Genomic DNA, 18455 nt, shown 5'->3' on the forward strand with positions numbered 1-18455 from the left:
ATTAGCAAGCTTGTGATGGTTGCTTTCTAATTTGTCTCCTTTCGGAAGGTCTACAATGTATAGAGTATGATTAAGGGGTCTTTGTATATACCATCTTGATAGGAGACTTCCCTGTTCCCGAGTGGACGACACCATTGTAGGCAAATTCAGCTTGGGCCAACACCAAGTCCCATATTCTCGATTTATCCTTGAATTTATACTCAAAAGGCTTCCCAAGGTCTGGTTGATCCTATCGGTTTGTCTGTGGGTTTGAGGGTGGGTATGTTGAAACACATTTCCACAATGATTTTGATTTGACAAAATTATTTAAATTAGATTTAAATTCCTATGATAAAATATTCCAACACATTAAATTTAAATGCTTTGATTTATTCACTACTAATGTGTTTGTTCAATGTTGAGTGTTAAAGACCAAGGCCCAAAAGCCCACAAGAGAAGGTCAAAGCCCAAGTCAACAGATCCAAGCCTCTTGAAGAACACGGCCCAGCAGGAAGAAGGATCCAGAAGGCATTCCTAACAACTTCACGCCGAAGCTGCTGAGTCGAACGGATAGAAGACAAGTCAGCTGTTGACCTGAACAACTTCGAGACAAAGTTATTCCACTTTGGGAAAGATTCAGATGTCACAGAAATCTGTCTAGAAGACTTTACCATAAGTAGAGAGACAATCTGACGTTTACCGATCAGAAGTACCTGTCACATGAATCAGACAGAAAAGGCAACGTTCTCATTGGCCGGAGACACTGAGTACTGACGAGTGAAAGCGACAGCAAGCCGTTTCCCTCCAACGGTTATTTTGAAATTCAAAATAACCGGTGCCTCAGATGTCACTATAAATAGGCCTCTCATTTGCTTCATTCGATGCAGATCTTCACCAAGTCGAAATGCTGACCAAATTGCTACTTGAAGTTTTGTGCCAAAGCAAAGCAAAGAAATCTTACACTCACTCTCATATTGTGTAAAAGTCTAGATTGTAAAATCATCTAAAGTGTTCTTTATATTTAGAACAAATCTTTATCATTGCTAGAGATTAGAAGGAGATACTGAGTTGCTCGGTTATAGCACTCAGTGGTAGAAATAGTATTGGGTATAGGATATAGAGGAAGGTGCTTTGTATACTCACTGACTATTATAAGAGGTTTGTGCTCTACCTGAAAGAGCTTAGTAGTGGATTAAAGCTCGGAAGGATTCCGGAGACTGGACGTAGGCAGGAGGCCGAACCAGGATAAATCTACTGAGTAACATTTTCTAACTCTTACTCCTTATCTGCTTGCTTTGAACTGTGTCTAGTAAAACGTTAAAATATATATAACACTGAGTTGTGTGGCTTGAGTACTGAGTTCAGGAATAGACTTCAGTGCTATCTCCTGACTCAATGTTAGAAGCAACCTTAGTTACCAATTAACTAAAGTTGCCTCTGGTCTCACTCAGCACCAGTGTGCTAAAACGACTAAGTGAGAAATCTTAGATCGAAAAAGAAAGTCAGCCTTTAAGAGAAAAATTTTAAATAGTTCCTACCCCCCTGGAACTAATTCTCGCATTACATAGGACCAACAGGGTAATCGTACTAAACTTTAAGGTGGTATCAAATAGAGCCTACAAGGTCCAAAAATGGCCTAGAAACTTTTTATCCCTTTCCGAAACAATGATCTTCGGTACACCATGCAATCTCTCTACTTATCGAAAGAATAGTTTAGCAATTACCGATGCATCATTGGTCTTCCAACACGGGATAAAGTGTGCCATCTTAGAGAACCGGTCAACAACTATAAAGATAGAATTCGTGCCCCTTTGCATCCTTGATAAACCAAACATAAAGTCCATCAACAAATCTTCACATGTAGTATCCGGCATGGGTAGGGGCATACGTAATCCTGAATTAGCAGAGTGCCCCTTGGCGATTTGAGAAATGTAACAACGCTCCACTAAGTAGGCCACGTCTCTTCTTATTCTTGGTCAAAAGTACCGAGAACTCATCGCTTCATAGGTCTTGTCCTTTCTGAAATTCCCTTTGAGGATTCTCCTATATAGATATTGGATTTCCTTCTCTCGAATGGAGGCGTATGGTAGGCATAGTTGGTTTCCTCGCATGAGGTACTCATCAAGTAGGTGATATTCCCTATCCCCAAATTGACCTTTACAATTTTTCCAAATAGCCTTGAAGTCCGAATCTTCTTTTTAGTGTCCCCTCACGTACTCAAAATAGTCCACCTCAAGAACCAACGTCTTTAAAAGTGTCACCCTTCGGCTTATGGCATCGCTACCTTGTTTTGTTGTGTGGCCTTGTGAATAAGGTTGTAGGGGAACTTATCCACAACGGCGGACCATCTCGCATGCATGGAGCTCCTAAGTTTCTTCTAACTTATTATTTTTTTACTATGATAGATGATATGGTTATATCTGGTGCAACATAATTCTGAAACAATAGAAGAAATCCAAGCATTTAATCAATATGTTATAACTCAATTTCAGAAACAAAGTTCCAAATGCATCAATTCTTTGCTAAATATGGCATTCTTGGTAACACCAGCTGTGTACCCCAAAAAAGATGGCATAGTAGAGACAAAAGATGAAGAAATTATCAAAACCAAGTGCTTGTCCATGGGATAAAACTAAGGGGTTAATTGAAACCCATAAACTCTTCTTATCTTGCAAAGTTCATTTTTTAAAACAAATTTCCTTATATCGAAGAGTATTACAAAACCACATCACCTATAAACCAAACACCAATTCACTAAGTTTTGGCCCATAGATCAAGAAGGTGTAATGAATGAAACTATTGGGTTTGATAATATTCCAAGGAAGGAAAAGCCTTGTGAAGTGAAAAGAGATGAAGGCTGGAAAAAGGTAGTTGGGCGAAATTATTTACTGAAACTTCTATATTCAGTCTTGAACATTATAAAAGGCATGATTTGTTATTTTGTGAACAATGTCTTTTTTGCCCATGATGAGCAGGGATTTTTGTCTCTTCTACAGACCCTTCTCTGCATTTGTCAAACAGTTAAGCTGATGCTCCCACCTATCATGTCATTATTTTATTATACTTTTGGTAGATAGAAGAAATACAGTCAGGAGACATAGATGATGACAAAGGCTAGTGTAATTAAATCAACTTATGAGAAAACAAGGACCTGAAGTGAAAGAACAGCTATAAGAAGACAACATGGATGAACACCTCTAAGAATGAAAGAGTATTCGAGGCCTTCAATCGATGGACTCTCAGCTTGCATAGTGATACTCGGTGCTAAAAAAGAGTTATACAAAGACATTGGTGCATGCTAAATTTCCAACCAATATAAATTGGTTGCCGTTTATTTATTATTCTCTTATTATTACGTTGATTTGGTGCATAGACCAGAATCATTGTATAGAATGTACTGTCAATGGTTAGGAAAAATTATGAGGACCAGTAGTGTTTATATGATTCCTAACTAGTGAAATTTGATCGGTCATAGTTAATTTTAGACTTTATTACAATTAATAAAGACCATATCTAATGGTCAGTCAAACTTTATTCAATTACTAATATCATGAGGATTAATTTTTCAATAATAGATGGAGAATTGGCTCCTGAAATTTGGCAGGCAATCTCAGTTTAAGGAGGTATTTGGGTGCTCATTTTCGTGCTCATGTTTGCCTTTTCAGTTTGAAATGGAGAGTTTTAGGTGTTTGGTTAGTGACATTGAAAAGCAACATTAGGTGTTTGGTTAGTGACCTCCTGTTTGCTTTTTACACCTGAAAATCAGCCTTTTACAAAAGCAAAGAATCTCTGCTTTTTGGAAAACTAGCCTTTTCCAACAGCAAACAGCAACTAGCAATTAGCAACAGCAAGCAGCAACAGCAAACAACAAATAGTAGGTAAAACAAATGGACCCTAATTCAAATCGAAGTTTAGTACCAACTTAGTTCTGAATCTGGCAAAACTTGAAAAATTAGACTAAATTTGACGAACTTTTATATTAAAACTGATTGTGATGAGGACATCCTTTCCCCGAGTGTGAATCCGGAGCCAAGAGACGAGACCCGGGGAGAGCCAACCTTGAAAGACGAGAACAAAGACAACCAGCAGAGCACGCAGGGCGTGCCCCCTAGTGCGCGGAGCGTGGAGAGCCCTGTTTCCGGAGGAAAGTTCAGGAGCTCATGCACGCGCGGCGTGCCTCCTTATGCGCGGGGCACAGATCCAGCATCCGGGACGAGTTCTACCCAGAAGGTAAACTACGTGGGGCATAATCCCAAGGACGCCACGCGTGAAGCCCATCAACGAGAGTCACCAAGTTCAGGAGCTCAAACACGCAGGGCGTAATCCCAGGGATGCCACGCGTGAAGCCCATCCACGAAGAGCCACCCAGTTCAGGAGCTTCACCACGCGGGGCGTCGGAAGGTCCACGCGGAGCGTGTCCCGCCTAGAGGATACTTCTTCACCAAGTTCTTGTGTTGGGGACCATTTATGTTCTACCCCTATTTACTGTTTTGCCAGTCCCACTTAATTGCTGAATTGTCATTGGTTATTTCTTTCCCTAACTTGCCCCTATCAAGAGTGTTATGTTAGAAACCCCACTTGAGGGCTTTGGGGTCTTTTCCCTATTATTTTGTTGGGGGTATTTAAGCTCTTTCTTTTGTAATGTTCAAGAACTTTAAATGAATTTAAAACCATAGCCTCCATTGGAGCCAAGGATCTTCCTTGTTTGGGTTTATCCAACCTTCTAGTTTAGCTAGAGAAGATTGTATTCTTTGTGAGTTTATGATTAAAACTCTCAGTCGATTTCAATCTACATCAGTTGGTATCAGAGCCGAGTCATTTTCCTTCCCGGAGACTTCTTCTCGGAAATGGTTCAACTACGTACCACAAACGAAGCCAGCGGATCCATCAAGCAACGAGTTGATGTGCTAGAAGGCAACGTGAGGCAACTAATGGAATCCCTATGAGTGTTGGAAGAGAAGCACGACACGAGTACCCGAGATATCCTTCTCGCTATTGAAGGACTAAAGCTCGAAGGCCGAAACACTCAAGGTCTCCTAGCCGGAGAACCTCACCGACGGCAAAAAGAGAAAATCTGACCCCAACATGACCGACAACCGACACCACCACCACGAAGAAATTATGCACCCCAACCAATGGGCCCTCATGTCCATGAAGTAAGACATGCCAATCCCGTAAATGTTAGAAATGTTGATAGCGATAGTGATGGAGATTTATTTGATGATTTTGAGATGCCTAGGATTGCTAGAAACATGGGAATTAGAATTGATGATAATGCATTGGATGATAGGCATAGGCATGAGATGAATGTAAATGATGTTGTTGGTCTCGCGCATGTGCGTGCCGAGAATGTGGATATTATGCATGATAATGTTGTAGGTGGATATGTGATGCGCCTCGCTGTGTCGTACCGAAAGGCTCACTAAGGGATAAGCGTACCCCGTCGTTATCAAGTAATAAAATCTGGAAAGTCCAGGTATCGAATCCACATGATTTATTCCTGCAAGTATCGAGCTACTTGGTCTCAGGTGTTATCTAGGTTGTGTGGGTTTTGAGGTTGTTTTGATTAAGTTAACCTACTCCTAATTAAGTTACTTCTACTCCTATCTAAGTTATTCTACTCTTAAGTGATCTTTTACCAATGTAATTGCCCAAAGGGACATGAGGTGATACGGTAATAATGAGAATAGATTGTTTAGACAACGGAATTAAAACCTAATCTAAGTCACTTATGTCCGAGGCGATTAACCCTACCTATCCTCCTGAGGTCCCTAGTTCGTGATTCCTTTATAAGGCCGAAACTAGCTCTAAGGCTCAGCAATTTGGGCTTAATCTTCTATAGGGTCGTCAATCCTATAGGCACTGACTAGGTCAGATTCAGCTCGCAATATGTGCCAACTTAATTTTGGGATTACCGAATGAGTAAAACCAATCAGACAAAGCGTAAGACAAAGAATTAAGCAATAGAATAGTTGAATAAACAAAACTAGAACATATATTAAAGATGAAAAGTATTGTCACGAAGATACAATGAGCCTAGGATTTTTTTTTTAACATGGATCAGAGGCTAGAAATAATATAAAAGAAGAAAAATCCCTTTCAGGGAACCTGTCTACCAATGCAGGCGTCTTCCTAGGACTTAAGGATGGAACTTGAGCAATCCTAGATGAACCAAGCTTCGGAGGTGTCTTCAATGGAGGAGGTGGAGAGGATTTCTCAAGGTGGAAGCTAGGGTTTTTACAAAGATAAAAGATGTCTAATTTACAATTGGAAATTCCTATTTATAGACGCGGTTCGGGCCCTCTTTCTGACCTAATTCGTATCCTTTTGCAGGTAGGAAGTCGTGGGGTCAATCGTGGCTTCGTGGGACTGCGAATCAGTCCTTTGACTGATTCCCGCAAGGCAGCTTGCCGAGCTGGGCGAGCCAACTCGGCGAGTTGGCCTTTGCAGGCCATCTCGACGCGAGCTGGCATAACCAGCTCGGCCGAGCAGCGCTTGGGCTGCTCGCCGGGGGTCCGCGAGACGCGATTTTTGCCTGAAATTGATCATGTTTTAACCTGCACACGCACATAAACTCCAAACAACATTAGTCCAAAGGCTAAATTGACCCACCAATCGCTAGGTTTGAGTAAAAAACTCCATTCGGTGCGATTTTTGGCGGATCAATTAGCCATAAAAGATAATGGAAATTTAACGTACATGCCAATTTGGCCTTATTTGCCTAAAATAACCAGAAAACGTGCCTAAACAACGAAAAGTAAATAGAACATATCCAATTTCTAACTAACTCACACAAAAGCATATATTGCTCGCGTATTCATAAAATAACGCTAAAAACCGTCCTAAAACCGTACCCAAAGATAGGGGTTTTTGACCCCTATCAAACCTCCTCGCACTTAAAACTTTACTTGTCCCCAAGTAAACTAAAAAACTAAACCCGCAATCACAAGCAAGCTAGAAAAGCTCCTGGTTTGACTAGGTGCTTGACACAATTTCGAGCATCTGTAATTACATGCATTCGGAAATACAAAGTAGAGACACGATATCCAAAAGCCGCATTTCAATTATCACAGGTCATATGTTTAAGAAAAAGGACATATGTTCAATTAAACGAGCTTAAGGGAATAGCTAAATAAAACACCTTTGGGGTGGCAGAACGGATGAATCGAACTCTACTGGAGAAAGTTCAATGTATGTTGTCCAATGCTGGTTTGGGCAGACAGTTCTGGGCTGAGGCTGTAACATACGCTAGCCATCTCATTAATCGGTTACCATCATCTGCTATCAACGGCAAGACACCTTTAGAGGTGTGGCATGGAAAACCAGCTAAAAATTATAATTCCTTACGTGTGTTTGGTTCCACTGCATACTACCACGTTAAGGAATCAAAGTTGGATCCGAGAGCAAAAGAAGCGATATTTATGGGCATTTCCTCTGGAGTCAAAGGATATCGCATATGGTGTCGTGAGTCCAAGAAGATAATCTTTAGCAGAGATGTTACCTTTGATGAATCCACCATATTGAAGAAGGTAGAAGATAAGCAAGCAGATGGTACTCCACAGCAGGTGGAGGATACTTCCAAACAGGTGGAGTTTGAAGGAGGTAGAAAAATTGATCCAGCAACGGAATCCGATAGTCGTACTGTAGAAGGATCAGATGAAGAATGTGAGGTTCCAGCACAAGAACCGCCACAACAAGAGATGCCAATTGCATTAAGAAAGCCACATAGAAACAGAAAAAAGCCTGCTCGCTATGATGATACAGTGGCTTGTGCATCTTCAGTTGAAGAAATTCCTACCTCTTATTCTGAAGCTGTACAAAGTTCAGAAGATGAAAGATGGAGAAATGCTATGGATGAGGAGATGCAGTCCCTTGAAAAGAATCAGACATGGAAGCTAACAAGTCTACCAAAGGGAAAGAAGGCAATTGGATGCAAATGGGTATTTGCAATAAAGGAGGGATTTCCTGACAAGTCCAGTGTTCGCTACAAGGCAAGGTTAGTGGCTAAAGGCTACGCTCAGAAGGAGGGAATTGATTATAATGAAGTATTTTCTCCAGTTGTAAAACACACCTCCATAAGAATATTGTTGGCTTTGGTAGCACAGTTTGATTTGGAACTAGTTCAATTGGATGTAAAGACTGCGTTTTTACATGGGGACTTGGAGGAGGAAATCTACATGACTCAGCCAGAGGGATACAAGGTTCCTAGTAAGGAAAACCTAGTGTGCAAGTTGAGCAAATCATTGTATGGATTGAAGCAATCTCCAAGGCAGTGGTACAAGAGATTTGATAAGTTCATGATGGGGCAGAAGTACACTAGAAGCAAGTATGATCACTGTGTATATTTACGCAAGCTACAAGATGGATCATTTGTTTATCTTCTCCTTTATGTCGATGATATGTTGATTGCGTCAAAAAATAAAGGAGAGATAGAAAAATTGAAGGCTCAACTAAATCAAGAATTCGAAATGAAAGATTTAGGTGAGGCCAAGAAGATTCTCGGTATGGAGATAAGCAAAGATAGGAAATTGGGGAGACTTTGTTTGACTCAAAAGCAATATCTAAAGAAATTACTAAGACATTTTGGCATGGATGAGAAGACAAAATCAGTCAGTACTCCACTTGCTCCTCATTTCAAACTTAGTGCAATTCTATCTCCAGAAAGTGATGAAGAACGAAAACATATGTCAAATGTTCCATATGCGAATGCAGTTGGTAGCTTGATGTATGCGATGGTGTGTACAAGGCCCGACATTTCACAAGCAGTTGGAGTTGTGAGTAGGTATATGCATAATCCTGGCAAAGGACATTGGCAAGCTGTGAAATGGATTCTACGGTATATCCAACATACTGTGGATGTTGGTTTGGTGTTTGAGCGGGATGTGAAAGTCGGCGAATGCATAGTGGGATATTGTGATTCAGACTATGACAGTGATTTGGATAATCGGCGATCAACTACTGGTTATTTGTTTACCATAGCGAAGGCGCCAGTTAGTTGGAGGTCTACCTTACAGTCGACAGTCGCTTTGTCTACGACAGAGGCAGAGTACATGGCAGTTACAGAAGCTGTTAAGGAGGCAATTTGGCTTCAAGGGTTGCTAAAAGAGTTGGGAATCGGACAAAAGCATGTCAAAGTGCATTGTGACAGTCAAAGTGCTATTTATTTAGCAAAGAACCAAGTCTATCATGCAAGGACGAAGCATATCGATGTTCGTTATCATTTTGTAAGGGAAATTCTTGAAGCGGGTCAAATACAACTTCAAAAGATTCCGACCGCTGACAATCCCGCAGATATGGCAACGAAGGTGGTAACATCAATCAAGTTTCAACATTGTTTGGACTTGATTAATGTTATCTCTACTTGAAGTTGAAATTTGAAGACACTACTGAGTATAGGAAAGGATGGAGAGATAGTTTGGTTGATGTTTCTTAGAAGATCGCCAAGGTGGAGATTGTAGAAAAAATGGCTCTCTTTTAAGAATGTCATAATGTTAGCCTAAAGGGAAGAAGAGGGATAGAGTATACTAGTTGTTCAAAGTCCCACATTGGAAAGTTATACTTTTGGGGGGAGTTTGGAACACTATATATTTGGGCTTGGGTTTTAGGCTTAAGGCACCCCACAACAAGCCTCCTCTAATTTCTAAGGCTATATTGTTTTCTCCTCCTTTCTCTATTGTAATTGCTCATTTGCAATAATATTTAGTAGTGTCCGGGGACGTAGACAATATTGGCCAAACCTCGTTAAATTCCGGTGTTTTCTCTATTTGTTTTATGCTTTAGCTTTCAATTTGCTAGTCGTTTCCGCAACAGAACATGCACACATATTATCTATTAAAGGATCCTTTTTCCACAAGTTTTATTCTAATTGGGCTTTTTTTATTATATTTTTCAGTGAACAATAATGGATATGTTTTTTCATCATTTTAAAATATAAAAGCTAAAATAAGAAATAAGTTTAAATCTTGTCATTGCATCATATTAGGTGATGTGTAAAAAAAATTTAGAAGAGAGAATAAATCACTCTCAAATTAAATTAAATTAAATTGTCATTAAGACTAAATTTCGGTAGAAAACTAAGTCTCCGTTCCTCTTTTACTAATACTCCTAAATTCATCATCCCTTAATAAAAGGCAGTTATTATCAAATGAGAAAATAAAAGGTTTTATCTCTTTGCTTACGAAAAAATCTTGAATTTCTTTATACATTATCATATACTTTGATTGAGTAATTTAGAATTACAGACTTTGAAAAAGACTTTTCAACCTTGCCTAATTGCTCATTTAGTGTGGAAAAAGAAGAAGCCACTGAAATTTAGTCTTCAATGAGATATTATTACATGATAATAATTTATTTTGTAGTCATTAAAACTTTAAAAAGTTTGGTTTTGGATACGAAACGACACCAATTGGATTATAGAAAGAATTTTCCAATAAAAACAATTTTTTATGAAATATATATATATATATATATATATATAACAATTATCTATTATGATTAAATAATATTACCGATCTATTTACAAAATAAAAAAAAATATCATTAGATCTTTGATCTTTCATTTTTTTTGGTTTATTAAATTCTTGATTTTTTATTTGGATAAATTAAACTCTTGATCTTTTATTTTTTTTTTGTCTCATTAATCCCTTGCTTACCAAATTAGCAAGTTTTGAACATCTAATTCTGTTAAAAAGACATTATTAATTTCATCTGTATTTGAAATTATAATATATATATATATATATATATTACAGTTTGAATTATGGTTTTTATAGTTTTTCTATAGCCACATTATACATCCAAAACTGCTTTCAAATAGTGAAGAAATACAAATTTTGAATGCAGATGCAATGAATAATATTTTGTTAACCGATTTTTATGTTTAAAATTGATTTTTTTTATCATTAAGGGTTTAATGTGACCAAAAGTAAAAAATTAGGGGTTCAATGATGTATTTTTCAAAAATAAAATACTATAAAAAAAATAGGGTTATAGTGCAAAAATACCCTTAACGTTTTGGGTGAAGAGCAATTTTAGTCCTAAAGTTAGAAGCCAAGAGCAATTTTACCCCTAACGTTGATAATTTAGGTCAATTTGAGAAATAATTCATCAAATTATCTTCTCGGTCATGAATCTTGTCATCCACACTTCACACGTACGTCATTTTATCAGTAAGAAATTACAAACATATATTAAGAAGTGAAAAAAAAATGTTGTCTTTGTACGATACGGACAAAAAAAAATTCAAAAAATTCCCCAAATATATAAATATTAACATAAAAGGAGTATGTCATTGCCAATATGAGAAAAGAAAACATGATAAACCACCTAAAGATTCATTAGTTAATTAACATATACCTTCCTACTAATGATTTCATACCCTCCTTCCTACACGCATCACTTTGTAGATAAAGATTTGGTGGCTTAAGTAAGCAGAAAAAATATTAAAAAGAAAAAGAGTTTCAAGTAGCAGTGCTCTGTTGACTGCTTTGAATCCATCAAAATCTAATCTCTTTCTGCAACCATTAGTATTACCCCCATTCCTCATTATTACGCCACCACCCTCATTTTATTTTTTCTTCTAGAATCATAAACCCATAACCAAAACTAGACGCTTCTCATTCTTATTTTCAGCACTACCAATTCCATTTATTTCACTCTTAATATCTATTTTATTTTTCAATTAACTACAACTATGTATTCTTAAAAAAAAAAAAAATAACAGGGAATTACATTTCAATCTTTCAATTAGAGTAATACTACATTTTTAACCCCATACATATTAAAGTCAAATAATAAGGAAATTTGAGCTGGCCTAGAGGCTAAATAATAATATAATCAATCTATCCACCTATTTGTGATGTTATAAGCATTCAATAGATATACAACCACAGTTGAAAAACGCAGTACAAGGAAACCTCTGCTACCTATTATGGTTTCTTACATTCTTAAAGGAAAATAGAGGCCGTGATATGGATGAAAGCAACCAGTCTTGCCAAATGGAAGGCGGTTTATTAGCTAGATAAGTGGTAGAACAAGCAAGTCCTAGTGTTAACAAATGCTACTTAAACATCATTCTACAAATGAACTTACTGAACGCAGAGCACGGAACTCAGATAGCAATTAGATAACTGGTATAACAAGCAATTTAGCCGACTTCATTCACAACTGCAAAACAATTGCCCTTCATGTATTTCCGCCAGGACAGTGACTGCATCTCTAAATTGAAAGCTAGTAATGCAAAATTAAAATTCACTGAGGAACTCAGATAGTTACCTGGAGCTTCTTCACTCCTTTGATTTTTTCTGGCCAGAGCAACTCTTTATTAGGTAGGAAAGTAAACCCAAGGTTCCGCCCAGCTTAATAGAATTCAAACAAAAATAATCAATATCGAGGCGAGGAACAAAGTCCTGAGACAGAAGTAAAATAATATGGGGAAAAGAACTATCATTGAACCACCAAGGAGATTCTTACAAAAAATGTCAGGATTATCTATAAGATATATAAGCACATGAAACAGTTGCGAACAAGTAATTCATCAAAGTGCATAATCAGAAAATTATTACTGCTAAGAGCCAATGGCCAAAATACCTTGTCACAACCAAACGAAGCAACTGAAACCACAGTTGTAGAATCTTTTTGCTGTGCTTGCACTCTGTTTATCCTAGAAAAAGAAAAATTCTTAGATAAAAATTATTAAGAGATAACACTTTCATCAGCATGCAGTAGTTACAAAATCACAATACCTGAATGATATGAAATAAACCACGAGCAAGAGTCTTTAGATACAACGAATGACCGCTGAAAGATAAGAGCACAAAAGTGTTACACAATTGTAGCAACCCTTAATGTGATTTTACAGAATTATATTTATCATATATAAAATTCAATAAATTGCGCAGTTCAACCACACGAATGAACAGCCAAAATACTTGCACATGACTAAGTAATGAATGTCAAAATTAAATAGAAAATCCACCAAGAATAACAAGACAAACTCGTATAACCTGAATTCTCAATGGACACAACACAGATCTTTAGCACAAATAAGATGAACAAGTACTCCACAAAACTTAGATTTGATGAATCCACTTAAGTAAAAACAACCAAGGCAAAAGAATTCTATATTGTTCACAGGTACGAACCAGTGTGCACCAAGTAAATAAAGGAAGAAATAGCACAAAGCACAGATCTCACGTATCACAAGAAACATTATGCTCCCTACTTCCTTAGTATCTTTAACATAGCATACAGCAGTTCCCCATTACGCAATCAATTCTTGACAGTAGAAACAAAAGACCTAAATAGTGTTCTTTCAAATTAAAGGGACAGTAAGTTATGAATGTTGCAGACCATCATATAAACAGATTTTCGAGGGAAAAATCAATAAATTAATAATTGATCTCTAAAAAGAACTTCCATTGTACATAAATTACAAATTGTATTGGCACAGAATGCACCATGAATTACAAGTTTTGGGAATTTCAATTCTGTGAAGTAATTACACAGATGGAGTAATGCACAGATTATCGATCCACCCCAAATTGCTGATACTGCAGTCACTCCCATAATTCCAGGTTGCATGCGACCGCATATCACAGACTTCTTCTTGCGTCCATGACTCGTCTTCTGATCAATAAGGTTTACTCTATTTATTATCTCTCTTGAGCTGAACTTTCAATTTCTTACCTCCTACTTGGCATCCATTCATTGTATTAATAGCAGTTTGTGCCGCTCCTGGTAAGTCATAACTAACAAATCCTGCAGATAATTAGATAAACTCCACAGGTCAAATATTAGATTCAGATCCCTAGGGTCATCCCCCTTAAAAATTTCTAATGTGCTTAAGAAAAAAAACAAATTAGCTTCAAAAGTAACCACAAGATGTGCATACCGAAACATTTGCTAACACCAGTTGCTTTATCAACAAAGACCTTAGCACTCAAGACTTTGCCAAATGGTTGAAAAGCATTGGCAAGCTCTTGGTCACCAAATTCTTGAGGAATGTGATATATAAATAAATTAGCACCAGGAGGGCCTAAGTTGAAATAAATAGAATGGTCAGCTCAAATCCATTAAAATACCAAACATGGTAAGGAATGTAGAATGATATAGAGACCAAACCTTCCAATTGACCTCCAGAGTTTGAGTTTGAACTGACGCCCGGAGATGTTGCGGAATTACTGTTGGCAACTGGAGATGGTAGTACCCCAGGTGAACCACTTAAAGGACGGTGACTCATCATTCCTCCAGGATATGCCATGGGATACTGAACACCTGGCACTGCAGGATATGCAGATCCCATGTAACTCGCAGGAGGCATCGTATAATTTCTAGGGGCCATAGCAGGGGAAAGATCAGGTCTGATTCCACCACGCAATGCATTTCCTTGATTTATTGGAGGAATAATACCATGAAAACCAGGTTGATTTTGCAAAGGAGGCAAGCGGTATGGCATAAGTCCATAGGTTCCAGGAGCCTGCAAAGTGCAAAGACAACGATTGCCAAAACATTAGGTCCATTTTTGTTTTAGAAAAATGAAGGTTTCCTCATGAAAAACGAGGATAGTTAATTAAGACACCAAAGTGTTTGGACAGTAAACTAAAAGTACTTATAAGTCCAAAACAATTTCTAGGCAATGCAAAAGGTTGTCAGATCGGTCAACAAGTAGGTAGCAGCAAAACTGACCTGGTATCCATATCCATTATAAGGGGGAACATACCCCATTGGCAAGGCTCCAAACAGTGAAGGATGTTGTGAATCAGGATTTGGCAAATTAGAAGCCTGAGATTGTGCCTTCTGAGCCCTCCGAGCCTGCCTTTCCTTTTCTGTATCAGCCCATTTGACCACTAAAGGAACACTTGAACCCTAGTCAAACAAAAGTCAAGAATTAGCCTGCAAACAATTGATAATTCATCAATCTTAATGCCAAGCTTCTAATTGTTAGGAACAAAGCACATAAAGAACTGAACAAAATATCTAATAAGAGGCCTCATTAGTGTATTATTGGTAGCTAAACTGATGCTATGAAATGTAAAATTGTGCCTTTGGTTGTTAACACACATCTGTTTTCAGTGGTCACTCAATCAAGACAATTGCAAAGACTGATGCATGCTTATCTTGCACTATCTGTTCATCTATGACAATTTTCGCAATTTGGGTCACAGCTAAAACAACAACAAACAACTAGAAAATTTTCTGCTACCAACAAAAGTTCATCTGCTTCATGAAATACTAGCATTCCCATTGACAAGTTTAAGAAATAAATGCAAATGGATTGGCCCATTTGTAAAGTAAAAATAAATGTATCCCATGTGTCGTAGATGGTTTCTTCCCGAAAGCTAATTACAGGAGGATGAGAAGCTTGGATCCATCAAGTGCGTAAGATTGACTACTATACAAATTTAAAGTGCATTATATTGCCCAAGATCAATTACTGTGAAATATTAATGGAAACTTCCATGAATCAATGCATTTTATATGGAATTATTAGGTTGCAATGCAATGATACAAGATATATCAGAATTATAAATCTCCAGATTGAATTCCAAAAATCCTTCTCAAGTACTTTAAAGTATCCTTTTCAAAAGCAAAAACAGATAAACAAACACAAACCTCCATTTTATGTTTTCCATTGACAGCCTCCAAAGCAGCAAGAGCTTGTTCTTTTGTATCGTACTTCAAAAAAGCACAACCTACAAGTAATTAGTTGAGATAAGCTAAAACATTATATTTTAGTGCTATGAAAATGCAAAACCAATGCAAGCATTCATAAGTGGGGTCCTGTTTATCTGGTAAACGAGGATCTAAATAAATACCTTTGCTCGTTTGTTGAGAACCCCTTAGAATTTGCAAATCCTTTATAGTTCCATAAGTAGAGAATAATTCAGATACTTCAGCTTCAGAAACATTTTTTGGAAGCATGCCAACAAAAAGTTTGTGTTCTGGATGCCAATAAGAATATAAAGTTATTGACACAAGAAAATAGCATATCATGAAAGCCACGCAGGTCAAAATAACAAACTCCAAAGCACCATCAGATGAAAAATACATCAGCATTTTTTAGATAACCATATAAACAGCCAATGGAATCATATTACACCTAGCCTTTCCAACTCGCCATCAGCATACTTCACTTGCAATGGACTAGAGGCCTGAATTGGACAAAGAGAATATGGTGCATTTTCATTAGAGAGAATGAAATCGATGCATCAAAGAGTAATAAAAGAACAGAAGTCAGCACCAACTCAGAGCTACATACGTGAATAGTTATCCAATTAATATATTTAAAATGTCCAGTAATCTTTGTCAAAGAGAAATTGCATCAATAATTAACTCCTAATGACAATTTATTAATTAAACAGTAAGATGGACACACTCATAGGGGCCTCAGTGATTCATTGCAATACCTAGGTCAACAAATATCAAGTCATAAGAGACAGCATATAGAGGCTAGAATAACAGTTGCAGCCTTGCAGGCATATCATGCAACTAATCATGGTCTTTGCCGTCAATGGAGGGTGTTTTTTTTTCCACTTTTACACTTGGATACAAGAGAAGATCACTAGAACTTTAGCATGTACAAGTACACCAACAGACTTTCATTACATTGACAAACTAACCTAGGCCACAAATGCTCCAAATTGTAAATGTCATGATGCCATATATGCTACAAAGATCCAGGAGAGACAAGTTCCTTCTTAATTGAAATTCTAACATTCTCCAGCAGTCATTAGGCGTAAAACCAAATAATGAAGTACTTGATGTGTTCAAGTACATAGTACCCCCATAATTTTTTTTCCTTCATGATAACAATACTTTGATGTTTATTTTTTTCTTTGTTCTCACTGATAGAATTTACTTTTAAACTTAAGTGTTTTGACAACTGGCTTTTCCTGATTATGAAAAACTCCCAACCACTAAACTCTAAAAAATGTAAGTTGCTATATATATGCAGTTCAAATTTAACTTACTACCTACCATTGCAAATGGATCAGTGATTAATTATTTTACACGTCCTAAAACTACATTATTGGTCATTTATACTATCAAGAAAACTACTAATTAAAATATTCTGGCAAATGCACTACCAGATATGAGCAAAAGATTCATAGATAAAAGACTTAAGAATCTTCAAAACCTTAATTGACTTTGTATTCGCCGACCATCTATACAGTGACCATATTTACTAATTTATCATGCAATAAGAAAGCTGGCGTCACATCTGTAACAATGCAGAAAGAATTCGATCTGCTAAAAGCACTTCCACTTCACTGCCAAACTACAGTATTCAATTGCCAAAAACTACCAGTTCTAGAAAATACTCAACAACTATCTCTCAGTAAGATGAAGGAGATCAGTTTTTGGCAGCCAATAAAAGGCTAAAATGGCTACCACCATTTATCGACAATGTGAAAGATAATAGAGAAGAAAATGAGTAACTCAAGTAATGAATGAAGAAGAAATAAATTCTGTACTGACCCCAGGCAAAGTTTTCTTATTATGGCAGGCATTAACGGCCTTATCTGCTTCCTGCCTGGAGGGGCATATTACAAAACAACATCCTACAAACAAGGAAGTGGAAATTAGGGTTGAAATGGCCATAAATCTAGAAGTAAATGGGGAAATCAAGCGAATCAAGAAAGAAATCAGAAGCATAAGAAATAGAAGAGACATTGAATGTGAAAGAAAGAAGAAGAAGAAATCACCTCTTGAGGCTCGAGTAGTCTTGTCTTTGATGATGTTGACCTCGTCTATCAAAGCAAATTCTTTGAACATTGTGAGAAGCTGAGGTTCCGTCATGTGCTTAGGCACTTGACCTACAAAAAGCTTAACGCTTTCTTCGGGCGATTTGTTGTCCATTTTAGTCTCCGCCATTAATGCCTGTAAACCATAGACAGGGAGACGGAGGGGCAGAGTGTTATTTGTTTCTCTCTCTAGAAATAGAAATAGAAATAGAAATGGCTGGCTCTCTAGATTCTTGTTGGGTGGTACTGGTAATGAAATGTAATGTTTTCCTGTTTTTCAATTTATTCTTCAAGGAGTCGTCGCTGGGAAATTGGGGAATTTCTGGATGGCAAAGTTGGATCTTCGGTAGATATATTACAATTAAAAAAAAATGAAAATGGGGTTCCATCTTTGTAGTATTTACAGGAATAACCTTACAGCTGTTTCGGTTTCAGGCTTGGACATGGTTGTACTTGCGTAGCTGTTAGTAAGAAGAAGGGCAAAGAAAAGGACAAAAAAGCCCTTGCATTGCATGGCAAGTCTTGAGTCTTGAGACAAAGTCTCTCTGGTTGTTGTCCCTACCCCTAAAAGGGAAGTCTGAAGAGGAAAGGACAAGTAAAAAGGGAATTTCTGAAATTTTATCTCAAAATATGGTAATCAATCTTTTACTATTGCTTTGGGTTAATTGACGTCTCCTTAATTCGGACGACTTTACATCACTTTCTTCAATCTCCCTATTTCTTCAACTCTCA

At 37.4% G+C, this 18455-nt stretch overlaps 1 protein-coding gene across 1 annotated transcript; it reads right to left on the reverse strand.

Moving 5' to 3' along the window:
* Window positions 1–13352: 13352 nt before the first annotated feature.
* LOC136218363 (RNA-binding protein BRN1) lies at window positions 13353–18060 on the reverse strand. The gene is made up of 9 exons (XM_066005185.1): window positions 17685–18060; window positions 17458–17540; window positions 16079–16130; window positions 15795–15920; window positions 15592–15671; window positions 14665–14844; window positions 14101–14455; window positions 13871–14014; window positions 13353–13737 (listed from the first exon to the last, which is right to left on the reverse strand). Exons 1-9 carry the CDS (start codon window positions 17851–17853, stop codon window positions 13625–13627), a joined length of 1302 nt encoding a protein of 433 aa, XP_065861257.1. The 5' UTR covers window positions 17854–18060; the 3' UTR covers window positions 13353–13624.
* Window positions 18061–18455: the final 395 nt, after the last annotated feature.

Source organism: Euphorbia lathyris, chromosome 2 (genome assembly GCF_963576675.1).
Source record: "Euphorbia lathyris chromosome 2, ddEupLath1.1, whole genome shotgun sequence".
NCBI lineage: Eukaryota > Viridiplantae > Streptophyta > Magnoliopsida > Malpighiales > Euphorbiaceae > Euphorbia > Euphorbia lathyris.